The following is a 15,842-nucleotide window of genomic DNA, read 5'->3' on the forward strand; positions in this document are numbered from 1 at the left end:
ATTTAAAAAAAAAAAAAGTGTACTTTTAGCGTGAGCTTGGAAAAAGCTAGCATGACTGTAGCTTTTATACACATTGCATAGTGCAATAATTTACTTACTTTTAAAAGTCCAGCCAAATTTGTTTCTGGTAAAGACCCCTCATGGTGAAGAGAAACGGTGTGAGTAAAGCTGAAAAGCATAAAATTAGCAATATTTAATATTATGTATTAGAAAAATTTTCAAAATTAAAGGCAAAGCTTCTGGAGTTGATGAAATATACCCAGTAATTATAAGGGAGGTAACAGGAGAGTACAAAGAACCATTAAAGCAAATTTGAGAGCATCACTGGACTCGTGAAAGATTCTCTTGGATTGGAAAAGTGCCATTTTATTGCCAACAAAAAGGCAGTTCTAAGAGTGAAGTGGGTAGATACCAATTGGTGAGTCTGTCTTCACTGGTAGGGAAAATAATTAAAGTGATTAGAAGTGTATTACAGGATCATATAGAAAACACAGTATGGTTTTGGAAAGGGAAAATCATGTTTAACCAACCTGATTAGCTATTTTGACAGTCACTTATGAGCTGGATGTAAGAAATAATTTCAACAATGTATATTTTATATATTACTGCAAAGCATTTGACTCAGTCCCACATGATAGCTTATTGTGTAAGCTCAAACATGTTGGAATTGTTAGGTGGATCACTGGATGGTTGCAGAACAGGAGGCAGAGAGTTATTAATGGTTATTCTTCAGATTGGGCTAGCATAAGAAGTGAGGTTTCCCAAGGATTGATACTGGAACCACTATCTTTGACATTCTTAAAAGAATGACATTGATGAATGGAAAGAGGACTTGGTGTCAAAATTTGTAGATGTCGTCGTTGGTAGTAGTTAATGATCAGGGTCAAGCGAAGCTTCTCTGACCATCGCTGAGTCAGTCATTTCTAACTTCAGGAATGGTCAGAAAAGTGGTAGCAGCTGTGTTTTAATGCAGTGAAATGCAAAGTCTTGCACTTGGGAATAGAAACCCCAGAATAACCTGCACACTCTACTATAGAGGTGGATGTGATTTCTGTGGGTAGTGTAGGTGGCAAGAATGCCCATGGTGCACTGTTAAATGATTTTTTGAACATTTACTTGTAGGGATAGGGAGGTCATAATAAGGGAAGCAGTTGTAACACCACACTTGTAATAATATGTTCAAGTATAGAAACTGCCCCTAAAAAAAAAAAAAAAAAACGACCTTCAGCTTCTTGAAAGGAACTAAGCTGGGCACTTGGTGAGATTGACAGAAGAGTGTTGTCAGTATGTAGGTTTACAGAGCTTGGAAACTGAACACTGTAGAAGATATTTGATTGAGGTGTATAAGGCTCTGGGAGGTGGGATTAAAATCAATGGGGGTAAAAATTATATATGATTTTAAAACTGGAGGCCATACATTCAAATTATGAAGGACAAGATTTAGACTGGATTGCAGAAAGTTTTTTTCTTTTAGTTAGTGAATTGTTATTTATTATTATTATTTTTTTTTTTTTGATGCAACAAAAGCCTAGGGTTTTCTTGCACCATATGACTCATTTGGAAAAGTATTCTAAATAGAATTGAGCCATATGTAAAACCATTATTATGGTTTTACATATAGTTCAATTCTATTTAGGTTCATTTTATTACATATCTTTAATGTGATTGCTAAAGGGATTCCTCCATAATTTTCCATTTTTCATATTTGAGAAATATCATTGACAATACCCCATGCCCTGCTCTGGCAGCTTATCTGCATTGCCAAGAAAACTTCATATCTGAGTGCACAATTACTCCCAGGTCTTTCGTTTTCTACCAATTTAAGTGTAGTACCGCATTTCGCAATTACTTCTATCCATATGCAGTATTTTGCATTTGTCAATGTTAAACTTCTCAGCCCATCTGCCCAACCTTTTCTCAATCCTGTTGCAGTAGCACACTGCCATTACTGTCATTAATAACCCTGCCAACCTTTGTATTATCTGCCTATTTGGACTGATTACACCGGGGTTCGAGCCCGTCACCACCAAATACGGAGGATGCGGAAAGGTCAGGGATTGACCACCGCATATTCTCGGAGCAATATGGCCTTAGTTGCTAATGCTCCTAAAAACCAAACAACACAACACACACACACCTATTTGGACATTAAGCCTGATACACCTTCATCATTGATAAATATACAAAACAACAGTGGGCCCAAAACTGAACCCTGGGGGATTCAAATAGCAGCATCCATTGAGTATCACTCTGTCGTCTCCCACTCAACCACCCTTTTATCCATTGTAGCAGCTTGCCCTTAATACCAGTTTTTACAGTAGTCTTCCATACGCAACAGTATTAAAAGCCTTCCAGAAATCCAAGTATATGATATCAAAATTATTTATTACATCTAGTTCCTTTGTAACCTCATCATAGTATCCAATGAAATTTGTGAGACCTTTCCCTTAACAAACCCATGCTGTGTATGGATTATTACTGCACTCTTGTCTAGATGATCCTGCAATGCTTCTTTAACTAGTGACTCCATTATTTTCCCCAGAACAAATTAAACTAACAGGTCTGTAATTACTCTTGTCACCTTTTGATCCTCTTTGTGAATTGGGGATACATTTGCACATATCTTGTCCGTGGGGACTTCTCCTGAGTCCAAGGATGATCTTATAATTACGGCTAAGGGTTTGCTTGCTTCCTACCATCAGGGGTAAAGGGAGCAGTTTTTGCTTTTGTAAAGGTGAATACAGTGGTCTCGGACATTTTTAAATTCCATAGAGTAGGACCAACTCATGACGTTACTAACAGTAAATTCAAAATGGGAAGCATTTGGGAATTAATCATAGAAGCTGCTAGGCTTTTCATACAAATTAAGAAATATTCTTCAAGATAGGACTAAATTTGTCATAAGAACTGATGAAACTCATGGCAGAGAAAGAAAATGTATGGGATGCATATAAATAATTGGGCAACACAAAAGCTTATAATAGATATAAACTAGTTTGTAATCAAGTCAAAAAGGTCAGGCAAGAGAAGGCAGATTATAAGAAACCTTTGGCAAAGGATGCCAAGAAAACAGCAAAGACTTTACTTATGTAAACTCTAGAAGAAAGGGGATGAATTGGATTGGTCCACTTGATATCAATGGTTCGACTGTTGATGATCCTGCTCAGGTAGTTGACAGAGTAGTAGCAGTAATAGTAATGGCATGTGATGCAAAAAAGCAAGTATATGAGCTTATGCATCAGCCAAAAAAAAAAAAAAAAAAATCACATCATTCCCTCCAAATGCCTGTCCAGTTCCTCCTTAAATTTATTTAACCTATCAACTTCCACAACGACAGATGGAAGTTTGTTCCAGCAAAGGTTCGTAATCTGAACAAGTGGAAGAATCCCATCAGAATTCAGCATGCTCAATCCATTCAAGGCCTTGAATGAGTATTTTGCATCTACATTCAAAAACATCTTGCCTCCACTTCTTTAGGGAAGTGGAGGCCAGACATTTATCAAACTAACAGGGCACTAAATGATTTTGTAATAATTGAGATATTATTTTGTAATAACTGGCATTAGCATTAGTAGAGGCGTACGATGCAAGAAAGCAAGCTTATGCAGCACAGCCAAAAAAAAAAAAAATCTGCTCCCATTTCACCCCTCCGTTCGTTCCAAGTACCTGTCTAGCTCAGCTTTAAATTTATTCAGGCTATCAACTTCCACAACAAAGGAGGTCTGTTCCACCAACCAACCAACCAACCAACCACCCGCCCGCTGGTTAAAGGCAAACTTCTGCACATCTATCCTACATCTGTCTTTTCTCGATTTGAAACTGTGCTTCCCCCCCCCTCCGGTTCATAATCTGAACAAGAGGAAGAATCCCATCAGCGGAACAAATACCCATTTGTTCCTCTCATATCCCATCAGCAGTGGGAGGAACAAATACCCATTTGTTCCTTTCACAAATCTTGTTGCCCTTCTCTGTACTCATTCTAGCAACTCTACATCTTTCCTAAAATGAGGCCTCCACACCTGTGCATAGTACTCTAGGTGTGGCCTGACCATTGCCTTGTATAATGGGATAATCACGTCCCTGTTAGCAAAATTCCTATATATCATTGACAAAACTTAGTGACTGCACAATTACTTACCCCAGGTCTTTTCCACTTACGTGAGTGTAGTACCACACAACACAGTTGGTATGTTTCTCTTCAGTTATTGCTACCCATATGCAGTACTTTGCATTTGTCAATGTTAAACTTCAGTTGCCACTTCTTAGCCCATTTGCCCAACTTATCTAGATCCAGTTGGAGTAGCATACTGTCTTTACTGTCGTTAACAATCCTGCCAACCTTTGTATCATCTACAAACTTGGACATTAAACCTGATATATCTTCATCAATATCATTGATAAATGTGCAAAACAACAATGTGCCCAACACCGAACCCTGAGGAACACCACTAATAATCGTTCCTTATTCCTGCAAGCAAATTTCTTGTCAATGATATACAGGAATTTTGCTAACAGGGATGAGGAGGTAATTGTCCCACTGTGTAAGGTAATTATCCCAATGGTCAAGCCACATCTTGACCATTGGGATAATTCTGGAGGCCTCATTTTAGGAAGGATGTAGAGCAGTTGGTATAGAGAATGGCAATTAGATTGGTAAGGGGAACAAAGAGGTGCTTTTACCAAGAAAAGCTTGAATTTTGCAAATTGCAGCATCTGGAGACTATGCACCTATGAGGTGGTCTGATTGATATGTTTAAAGCTTTGAATGGCTTGAGAAAACTCATTGATGATGGGATTCTTCTGCTTGCTTGAACAATATACATGGGGGGCCATGTATTCATGATGCTAATGCACAGGTTAGCACATTAGAATTACATTTTTTTTTTTTTTTTTATGAAAACCCCAAACACGAAAGGTATCAAAACCTATAGTACTTAGTACAGTGCATGGGTTGAAGGAGAAGTATGGGGGGAGGTGGATGCCGGAAACTTTGCTCTAGAGACTAAACATGGGTTTCACCACTTCAAGCCTCCAATAAGCAAAGTGAATCACCAAAAACGGCAAAATGGCATTGATTTTATAAGAACTGGACAAACTATTGGAAAGGATAAATAGGTAAAGTGGATTTTTTTCTTGTATCATTTGCCACTACTAATATTAGAGATTTAACTGGTCCTTGTTGGACATTCAGTTATGTTTGTCATCTAATTTCAAATAAATTGAGGAGCAAGAAAGATTAGATTTTTTTTTTTTTTTTTAACCACCTTATTTTTTTTAATTTAAATTAAAGTTGATTATAGGTCTGTATACAATTCCTTCCTGATATAGAAAGATTAGAATTTTCTCCTGGTGAGTTAGTCTAGGTTTTTCAGCTAATTCAAAATACAAATTCCCCTTCAGTGCACACTTAGTATACAATATAATACATTCAAACTTAATATGTAGTTTAATGCAGATCTGTTGTAGTACCATATATGATTGCACTAATGAATTGTTCCCCCCCCCCAAATAGCTAACCAATCTTTTGCCATCCATCTGATATATATATATATATATCAGCTTTATCAAGATACATATCCACTGTTTTTCAAATATCCTAGGTAGTGTGCATCTCAACACCATGGCTCGTATACATGGAATCCATTAGATAGTATGAATCAGAGTTGTACTACTCAGTATGTTCTACGTTGATAATAATATTAGTAAAATAATAAGAGGAGTTTACCTCAATATAGTGCGTAGAACACTTCCGTATGATACCCTCCAGAAATTGAAACGAAAAAATCGACAACTTACCGGTACATTAGAGTAAAATATAAATAATTAAATAAACAATTTAACACAAATCAAATCAATTTAAAACAATTAAAAATCAAATTAACGCAATTAAAAGAATCTAACAAAAATATTCAAAACGTATTGTCAGCTTCATATTGACAATTGAAAATATTGTCAGCTTCAGGAAGGAAAATAGTTTTGAATATTTTCGTTAGATTCTTTTAATTGCGTTAATTTGATTTTTAATTGTTTTGATTTGATTTGTGTTAAATTGTTTATTTAATTATTTATATTTTACTCTAATGTTACCAGTAAGTTGTCGTTTTTTTCCGTTTTAATTTCTGGAGGGTATCATACGGAAGTGTTCTACGCACTATATTGAGGTAAACTCCTCTTATTATTTTACTAACATGGAATCCATGTAGGCTGACCAAGTTCTGTGATATTAGGCAACAAATGCTGGTTGCTTATTATGAGAAAGCTACAAGCAGATCACATTTTTTTTTTTTCATTAAATCTTGTGTGGAAAAACAGTAAATGCGTAACCCCCAGATAGCCTTAACTCCTTACCTTCCGTGTTCCTTCAGATTTATACAAAAACTAGTAACCTTTCTGCATGAAACCATCCAGGAATGAATTGGGCAAATTCAGTATAATCCACAGATTACTGTCTGTGTCAAACAAGCATAAGATTAGCTTTTTTTTTTTTTTTTAATTGATATGTGACAAGTAAGAAATACTATTAGTGATATTTTTGTCATATCACTTCTCTACTGCAGAAGTATAAGCTATTCAAACACTCTTTTCGTTGTGGTTTTTTTATCTTCCTGTCTTCTGCTGAATATTTATTGTAACTAGTAATGATCTATTCTGAGAAAATTGTTTTCCACACTTCATTGTTTCAGTAAAAATGAAATAACTTTAAAAAAATTATCCATATATATATATATATATATATATATATATATATATATATTTATATAATGATGTAAGTTATCATTTTTGACAGCCATTTTTAGGTGGACCAGAACTTTGTAACTTAGTGAGTGGAAAAATAAAACTTGGTAAAGAAGCTATAGCCACACTCGAAGGCCACTGGGATGGTGAAATATTTTTCAAAGACAAAAGGACTGGCGTGAGTATAATTAAAACAAAGTTATTAAAAATTACTTTGTGTAACAAATTGTAATAGTAGAAGTAATTACAAATGATGCAAGAAAGCAAGCTTATATAGCATCAGCCAAAAAAAACAAAACAAAACCTACACAGTTCACCCATCGATAGCCTCCAAGAATTTTAGTTCTCCTTTGAATTTATCCAACCTGTTCACTTTCACAATAACAGATGGAAGCCTTTTCTGACAATCAACCACCCACTGGCTGAAGGCAAACTTCTGCACATCTGTCCTGCAACCATCCTACCTCAACTTGAATTTATCTTTAAACATTTCAATCAGATTTGCCGCAGGTGCCTAGCCTTGAGACTGCTGTTTGCAGAACTAAAGCCTTTCTAAAGAAGAGCACCTTTTTGTTCCCTTCACCCGTCTGGTTGCCGTTCCCTGTATCTCTTCCAGTAGATCTACATCCTTCCTAAAGTGAGACCCTCCAGACCATATCTTGAGTACAGTATACAGTACTGTACTCAAGATACGGCCTAACTGTGGCCTTATTCTCCTTATCCCTGCTAGCCAAATTCTGTATATCATGGACAAAACTCCATGAGTGGTCTGGCAGCATGTCTGCATTGCTCAGAGAATTTAGTGTCTAACTGCACTAGATGTAAAACCCAAGATCCTTTTCTTTCTCGACTATCCTGAGTGCAGCACCACCCAGTTACTCTGGGGTTTCTTATACCCATATGCAGTACCTTGCATTTGTCAATGTTAAATTTCGACTGCCATTTCTCAGCCAATCGACCCAATTTTCCTAGATCTTGTTGCTCTCTCCCTGATGACTGTTGTTAACACCACACGACTGCAGTTATAGCTCAGACCCAGCATGGGTTTGTTAAGGGGAAGTCTTGTCTGACAAATTTGATTGAATATTTTAATGTGGTCACAAAGGAACTGGATGCAAAGAATTTTGATATATTCTTAGATTTTAGGAAAGCTTTTGATACTGTGGAATGGAGACTACTGTACAAATTGGAGCAGTATGGCATTAAGGGAAAGTTGCTACAATGGATAAAAAGATGGTTGAGTGGGAGAAGACAGAATGGTTATCAATGGACACCGCTCTTCATGGACTAATGTTATTAGTGGAGTTCCCCAAGGTGTTCGATGTTAGGCCCATTGTTGTTTTCAGTACTGCCAACCTTTGTATCATCTGCAAAATTAGACATTAAGCCTGTTATATCTTCATCAATATCATTGATAAATATTAAAAAGAACAATGGGTCCAGCACTGAACCCTGGGGTACTCCACTAATATCATTAGTCAACGAAGAGAGGTGCCTATTGATAACTATTCTCTGTCTTCTTTTGTTTAACCATTCCTTATCCGTAGCAGTTACTTGCCCATAATGCCACATTGCTCCAGTTTGTGCAGCAGTTTTTGTATGTGCAACAGTATCAAAAGCCTTCCTGAAATCCAAGTATATGATACCAAAATTATTTTTTGCATCCAGTTTCTTGGTCACTGCATCATGGTAACCTATCAGATTGGTTAAACAAGAATATCAGATTGGTTAGACAAGAATACCCCTTAACAAATCTATGCTATGATTTCATTATAATTGCATGCCTGTCCAGAGTTCTGCATTACTTCCTAAACAGTGACAGACATTAAGCTAACAGGTCTGTAATTACTAATGTCGCTTTTTGATCCCACTTTATGAATTGGGGATACATTTGCACATCTCCATTCCATAGGGACCTCCCCTGAATCTAAGGATACTCTCATATTTAGGGCTAAGGATTTGCTGCTTCCCTTAATATAATTGGGTAGATTCCCTCCACCCTAGGTGCCTTTATGAGAGAGAAGAAATTGTTGAACTTCAACAATTTCTATACTTTCCTTTCAGTTATCACAGTCATTTAGTTCCTCATAAGAGTTTGATAAACTTCTGGTATCCCCTTTCCTAAAGAATTCATCATGTGTGAATGTACATGCAAAATACCTATTTAATTTGTCTACAACCTGAGTGGCGCCTCCCCGTAGCCAGGTGGGAAGGAGCAGCAGTGCGTAACACACGCTTCTTGATTAGACTGGGTTCGATCCCGTCACCACCAAATACGGAGGATGCGGAAAGGTCAGGGAATGACCACCGCATATTCCCGGAGCAATATGGCCTTAGTTGATAATGCTCCTAAAAACCAAATAACAAACAAACAAACAACAACCTGAGCATTAGTAGCGGCGTACGATGCAAGAAAGCATGCTTATATAGCATCAGCAAAAAAAAAAAAAAATTCCCTTCCTGTTCATTCACTCTAAATATTTGTCTAGTTCTGCCTTGAACTTATTTAAGTTGCTGACCTCCCCTACAACATATGGAAGTTTGTTCCAACTATCCACCACCTGCTGGCTAAAGGCAAATTTCCACACATCTATGCTACAATTGTTTTTCCTCAATTTGAATTTATGCCCCCTCAAGTGAGTAATCCGATCAAGAATCCCATTAGCATTGAGCTTGCTGAATCTATTCAAGGCCTTATACACCTCAATTAGATCACCTCGCAGGTACCTATTCTTCAGAAGCTGGAATTTGCAAAACTTAAGCCTTTCTTGGTGACACTACCCCTTTGTTCCACTCACCAGTCTTGTTGCCCTTGTCTGTACTCTTTTCAGCAACTCTACATCTTTCCTAAAATAAGGCCTCTAGACCTGTGTACAGTACTCACGGTGAAGCCTTGCCATTGCTTTATACAAGAGGACAATCGCCCTCTTATCCCAAAATTCCTGTATATCATTGAAAAAACACCATGAACTACTCTTGCAGCCTTTTTGCACTGCTCAGAAAACAGATCTGACTGCACAGTTACCCCAAGGTCCTTTTCATTCTCTACTACGCTGAGTGTAGTAACATCCAGTTGATACATTACTTTTGTGTTACTGCTACCCATATGCAGTACTTTACATTAGTCAATGTTAAACTTCAGTTGCCACATCTCAGCCCATCAGCTCCACTTTTCCAGATCCTTGCAGTAGCATACTATCGTTACTGTTATTAACAACCCTACCAACCTTCGTATTGTCTGCAAACTTAGACATTAATCCTGATTTACCTTCATCAATATCATTGTTAAATATCGAAAACAACAATGGGCTTGAACACCTTGGGGGACTCCACTAATAACATTAGTCCATGAAGAGCGATGTCCATTGATAACCACTCTGTCATCTCCCACTCAACCATCTTTTTATCCATTTTAGCAACTTTCACTTAATGCCATATTGCTCCAATTTGTACAGTAGTCTTCCATGTGCCACAGTATTAAAAGCTTTCCTAAAATCTAAGTACAGGAACTCCGACTTTACATAAGTTTTTCCTAGCTTGTGCAAACTTAAAAAAAAAAAAAAATCGTAGAAACGCATTTTGCATCCCATCGGAATAAATGGAGAGGAGGTATCATGAAAATATCGTAATGTAAACCCAATAACACATTGGTTTTTTTTTTTTTTTTTTTTTGTAATTTGTTCCAAGTCCATGGAAGTTAAATTTTGCTATATTACTAAGCTGTTCATCTCTCTAAAAGGCCCTATTTATAATGGAAATTGCACTACCCTTTCATCGTTATCATATGTTCCTGTTATAAGAATCTATTTTGAACGCCTTTTGTGATATTTTTCTAAAGCATGTTTCTGGACGTCACTACCATAAAGCAGTTTGAACTTTCCTGTTTATTGGGCTTTTCTCTTCGTGCATCTAATTATAAACTTGTACTAAACTCAATCTTATTGCATTTGCGATAATCTCAATAACTGCAATTGTGTGCGTTTTTACGCTATTATTGTGAAATGTGTTTCCCATCACTGAAATCTTCAATCATATAAAAAACAATTCAGATTTTCGGAAACTTCTCTTCATTCCTATTTACACATTACAATGATGAAGGGAAAGTGACCAATGGAAAGTGCAAGTGGTGGTAGTGCTAGGAAATGAAACAAAGTTGATTTAGAAATAAAGAAGAAAATGATTTAAAGTATGAAGCAGGACAAAGTTTGTCATCTGTTGAATGAGAATTAGGTCTCGCTGCTTGAACAGTGAATACTATTTTAAAGGACAGTGTGTGTATAAAAGAATACGTTAAAAGATCAATGCACTTAAGATTAACTGTGATCACAAAACAACGTTCAGGTGCTATATCGAAGATGGAACAGCGTTAATAATATGGATCGAAAATCAGATTCAGAAGCGAGTGCCCTTGAGTCTAATGACCATTCAAGAAAAATCACCAAGTGTTTATAAAGATATTAAGGATAAGTACGGCAAACCCCAACCCAAGTTCGTGGCAAACAACAGGTGGTTTAATAGGTTCAAGCATTGCACTGGTTTCCAGAATGTTAAAGTATGCGTTAAGTCACCAGTGCCGATGCTGCAGAGAAATTTTGTGATGTGTTGGAAAAAAATTTTTGATGAAGGCGACTATTCAACACAGCAAATTTTTAATGTTGACGAGACTGCTTTGTATTGGAAAAAGAATGCCGGATCAAACATACATTGCCAAAGAGGAAAATACAATGCCAGGTTTTAAGGCATCAAAAGATAGGGCTACGCTCTTGCTTGGGACTAATGCAGCAGGAGATTACAGATTAAAACCACTGCTTGTGTACCATTCTGGAAATCCTCGTGCATTTAAGGGCATAAATAAAACCACCCTACCTGTGCATTTCCGATCGAAACAGAGGGCATGGATAACAATATCTGTCTTTGAGGATTGGCTTAAATGTTGTTTCATTCCTGAGGTTGAAAAATATTGTAAAGACAACGATGTTCCTTTCAAGATTTTGCTTCTATTAGATAATGCTCCTGGACGTCCTATGCATCTAGATGATTTCAATTAGAACATGAGAGTTGTATTTCTACTGCCAAACACGACTTCACTCATCCAACCTGTGGATCAGGGTGTTACTTTGAATTTAAAAGCATACTATTTAAGCACAACATTTGCTCAAGCATTGTCTGTAGTAGACTGAGAAAATTTTTACATTGAGACTTTTGGAAATTTTACAATATTTACCATGCCATCTTAAACATTAATAAGGTCTGGGCGGAAATTACTAAAAGTTTAAATGGCGCATGAAAAAAAAAATGCCCACGTCACATAAAAGGCTTCGAAGGATTTGAAAAAGAAGAATATTGAAGCGGTTACAGATAAGATTGTAAATGTTAGAGAGCTACTTCAGTTGGAGCTTGATGCCAAAGATGTGGAGGAGTTAGAGGAAGAAGAAAAGGAATTATCTAATAAAGAACTTATTGACTTGAAGGCAGTGATAGTGAAAGAAGAAAGTGCTGACGAAGCTCAAGATGTACCAAGTGAGGAGCTGAGATGCTTCATCACCAGAGAGATGGCAATGGCATTTCATGAAATTGAATCAGCAATGGCGAGTTTTGAGAAGATGGATCCTGATAGCAAACAATTTTTATAAGTTAACAGAGGGGTGAATGATTGCTTGCTACAAAGAAATGTACGGTGAAAAGAAAAAAGCCACCATCCAGTCATCCATTAATATGTTCTTTTGTAAGGTTGAGGGCTTCTAAATCTCCACAGTCCTCAACTTCCGCAGCGGCATACTTATCAGCTGAAGACATCGATTCTGGCAATGATGCACAAGAGGTAAAACTTACTGACATTATACCTGCCGTCTCTCTTTTTTTTGTAATTTTTCTAGCACATGAGATAAAAAATTGAATAAATACAATAAATAATTCCATTTACATGTTCGTTGAAAATTTGTTTTTTTGATTCAATCAATTCAGCAAGCACAGTTGAGAGTGCTGCAGAAGCATGGGGAAATTCCCTGACTTGTGTAAAATCTGACTTGCAGAGCATTCTGCGGAACACAACCCTTTCGTAAAACGGGGAGTTCCTGTATATGATATCAGAATTATTCTTTGCATCCAGTTCCTTTGCGACCACATCAAAATATCCAATCAAATTTGTCAGACAAGACTTCTCCTTAACAAACCCACGCTGTGTCTGTCTGAATTATTACTGCAGTCTTGTCTAGATGATCCTACATTGCTTCCTTAACCAGTGACTTCATTATTTTCTACATAACAGAAGTTAAACTAACAGGTCTGTAATTACTTGTCACCCTTTGATCCCCTTTGTGAATTGGAGATACATTTACACATCTTTAGGGGGTCTCCCATGAGATCAAGGATGCTCTCATTATTATGGATAAGGCTTTGCTTAGTTCCTTTGCCGCCTCCTTTAATATATAGCTGGATAGATCACATCAATCCCAGGTGCCTTTCTTATGTTTAACTTCAACAATTTCTCCTTCACTTTTCTCTCAGTTATTGCAAAATCATTAAGCACAGTGTTACAATTTGATAAACTTCTGGCATTTTCCTCCCTTAACTCGTGTGAATGTAGATGCAAAATACTAATTCAATTTGTCAGCTATCTGAGCTGGATCATCAATAGTTGAACCATCAATATCAAGTGGACGAATCTAATTCATCCTCTTCCTTTTAGAGTTTATATAAGTAAAGAAGTCCTTGCTGTTTTTCTTTGCATCCCTTGCCAAAGATTTCTCGTAATCTGCCTTCGCCTGCCTAACCTCCTTTGTGACTTGATTACAGACCAGCTTATATCTGCCGTAGGCTTCTGTGTTGCCTGATAATTTATATGCATTCCATGCATTTTTCTTCTTTGCCACGAGTCTCGTTAGTTCATCTGACATCCATTTAGGCCTAAACCTTGAACAGTATGAAAAGCCTATTAGTTTCCACGATTAATTCCTTGAATGCTTGTCATTTAGAATTTGCTGTTGGTAACATCACCAGTTGGTCCCACTGTACAGAATTTAAAAACTGTTGGGGACCACTGTAGTCACCTTTACGGAAGCAAAAATCCTTCACTTTACTCCTGATGGTAATTATATCTTTAAATATATCCTACATCAGTACACTGTGATGGCTGCCACCTAGTGGTTCCTTTATCTTTAAATTCTTAATACATGAATAATCACTGCTGATAACCAGATCAAGAGTATTACCCTTCTGGTTGCCACTCAAACATGCTGCTGCAGAAAACAATCATCCAATAAATCCACAAAAGTCTTGCTAGTGTGCGAGTGACCAACCCACAAGTTTCAGTCAATATCTGGAAAGTTAATCCCCCTTTATAAGACATTGTGATTTACTGGCCCACTCTATATCTGTACAATTTTTCATTGTACTCATTAGTCATATTAAGCCTATACACACTCCTACTGTTATTTTTGCGTTCTCAGTGCTTATATCACACCAAACTGACTTAACAGTGCACTGTCCATCTATGTCAACTGGATGCACTTCCTAAGATTTTGTTTTTCTTAATTAACAGCATAAATCCCCCTCCCTTCCTATCTTGTCTATCCTTTCTGTACACATTGTACTCCCCAAATTCCAATTCTGCATTCCTAATATCTGTGTAAAACCACATCTCTGATATCCCAACAATATCTGCCTTTGATATATTGACCAGTACTTCAAATTCATCAAATTTATTTACTATACTTCTATCATTGGTGTACATGCAAGTATACATTCACCTGTTCTTAAGGCATAAAGAAAAACATCCACGAAATACATAGCAAGTCTTGCTTGTTCATGAGTGACCAAACAAATTCCAATCAACATCCAGAAAGTTAAAATCCCCCTTATGAGTCATTTTTGTTTTTCTGGCCTGCTCTATTTCTCTGTATAGCTGTTTGGTATGCTCATCAGTCATTAGGTCTATAACACACTCCTACTCTCCAGTTTGTTTTCTCTGTGCTTATAGTACACCAAACTGACTTAATCTTGTACTGCTCACCCATGTTGACTGGATTGACTATCTTAGATTTAATATACTTCTTAACTAAAAGCATAACCCCTCCACCTGTCCTGTCTGTCCTTCCTGTATACATTGTATTCAGCGTCACTTATATCTGAATGAAACCATATTTCTGCTTTTCCTACGATGTCTGAATTTGATGACTTAATCTACTTCAGATTCATAAAATTTATTTACAATGCTCCTAGCATTTAGTTTACATACAAGTATACATGCACATCTTACTCTTAGTTACTAAACACAATCCATGTATTTATTTGTTCCATGCTGACCACAGCAGGGTCTGATGTGCCAGCCACCTTGTTTTCCAGGCTGCTGCATGTACCAATAGTAGTATCTGTTTCCTTCCCCTCCACCCAAGCTAGCAGTTTTCCTACCCACCCATCGCTACCTCAATAGCATTAGCAAATATTCTTGCACCCCTTCTATTTAAGTGTCTCATCCCTATAAAAAGTCACTCCTGTTAACAAAACATGATGAGAAAAATTCTACTCCATTAGCCTTGCACGTTCTCTCCAGGGCTGAATTGATTGACAAGGCTCTTCAACATGTACTCCCTCCTATCACATCTGGGTGGAATTGCAGACACTTACAACTTTTTCCCAACCTTGCCTTGTACTTGTTAAGTAAGTTCTCAGATCTTCTACTCTTAATATCATAGTTATTAGCCATCATTAGTAGCTGACATGTACAGCAATATCACCTTTTTTGCCCTTAAAAGATATCTGCTCTACAACATCAACTTTTACCCCTGACAGTCATACCCTGGTCCTTTTCCATGGGCATCTCTGTAGCCAGGTGGGCAGGATCAGCAGTGCGTAGCACATGCTTCTTGATTAGACTGGGGTTCGAGCCCATTACCACCAAATACAGAGGATGTGGAAAGGTCAGGGAATGACCACCGCATATCCCCGGAGCAATATGGCCTTAGTTGCTAATGCTCCTAAAAACCAAATAACAACAACCTTTTCCATGCCTATCCTTGCACAACATATTTTCTGTTTCCCTGATAGTAGTCACCAAAAATACCCCCCCCCCCTTGAGACCACTGCATTCTGCCTTGGAGATTTCCACT

At 37.2% G+C, this 15,842-nt stretch overlaps 1 protein-coding gene across 8 annotated transcripts in view; it reads left to right on the plus strand.

The window, feature by feature from the left end:
- LOC150080016 (oxysterol-binding protein-related protein 8-like) overlaps positions 1 to 15,842 on the plus strand; it is a 464,021-nt gene that overhangs the window by 405,744 nt on the left and 42,435 nt on the right. For all 8 annotated transcript variants that reach the window (XM_090383709.1, XM_090383711.1, XM_090383710.1 and 5 more), the window contains one exon: positions 6,788 to 6,913. In XM_090383709.1, the coding sequence (XP_090239835.1) occupies positions 6,788 to 6,913 (126 nt within the window). The remainder of the gene's footprint in view (positions 1 to 6,787; positions 6,914 to 15,842) is intronic.

The sequence above is a fragment of the Mastigoproctus giganteus genome, chromosome 10 (genome assembly GCF_048544385.1).
Source record: "Mastigoproctus giganteus isolate SK-2022 chromosome 10, ASM4854438v1, whole genome shotgun sequence".
NCBI lineage: Eukaryota > Metazoa > Arthropoda > Arachnida > Uropygi > Thelyphonidae > Mastigoproctus > Mastigoproctus giganteus.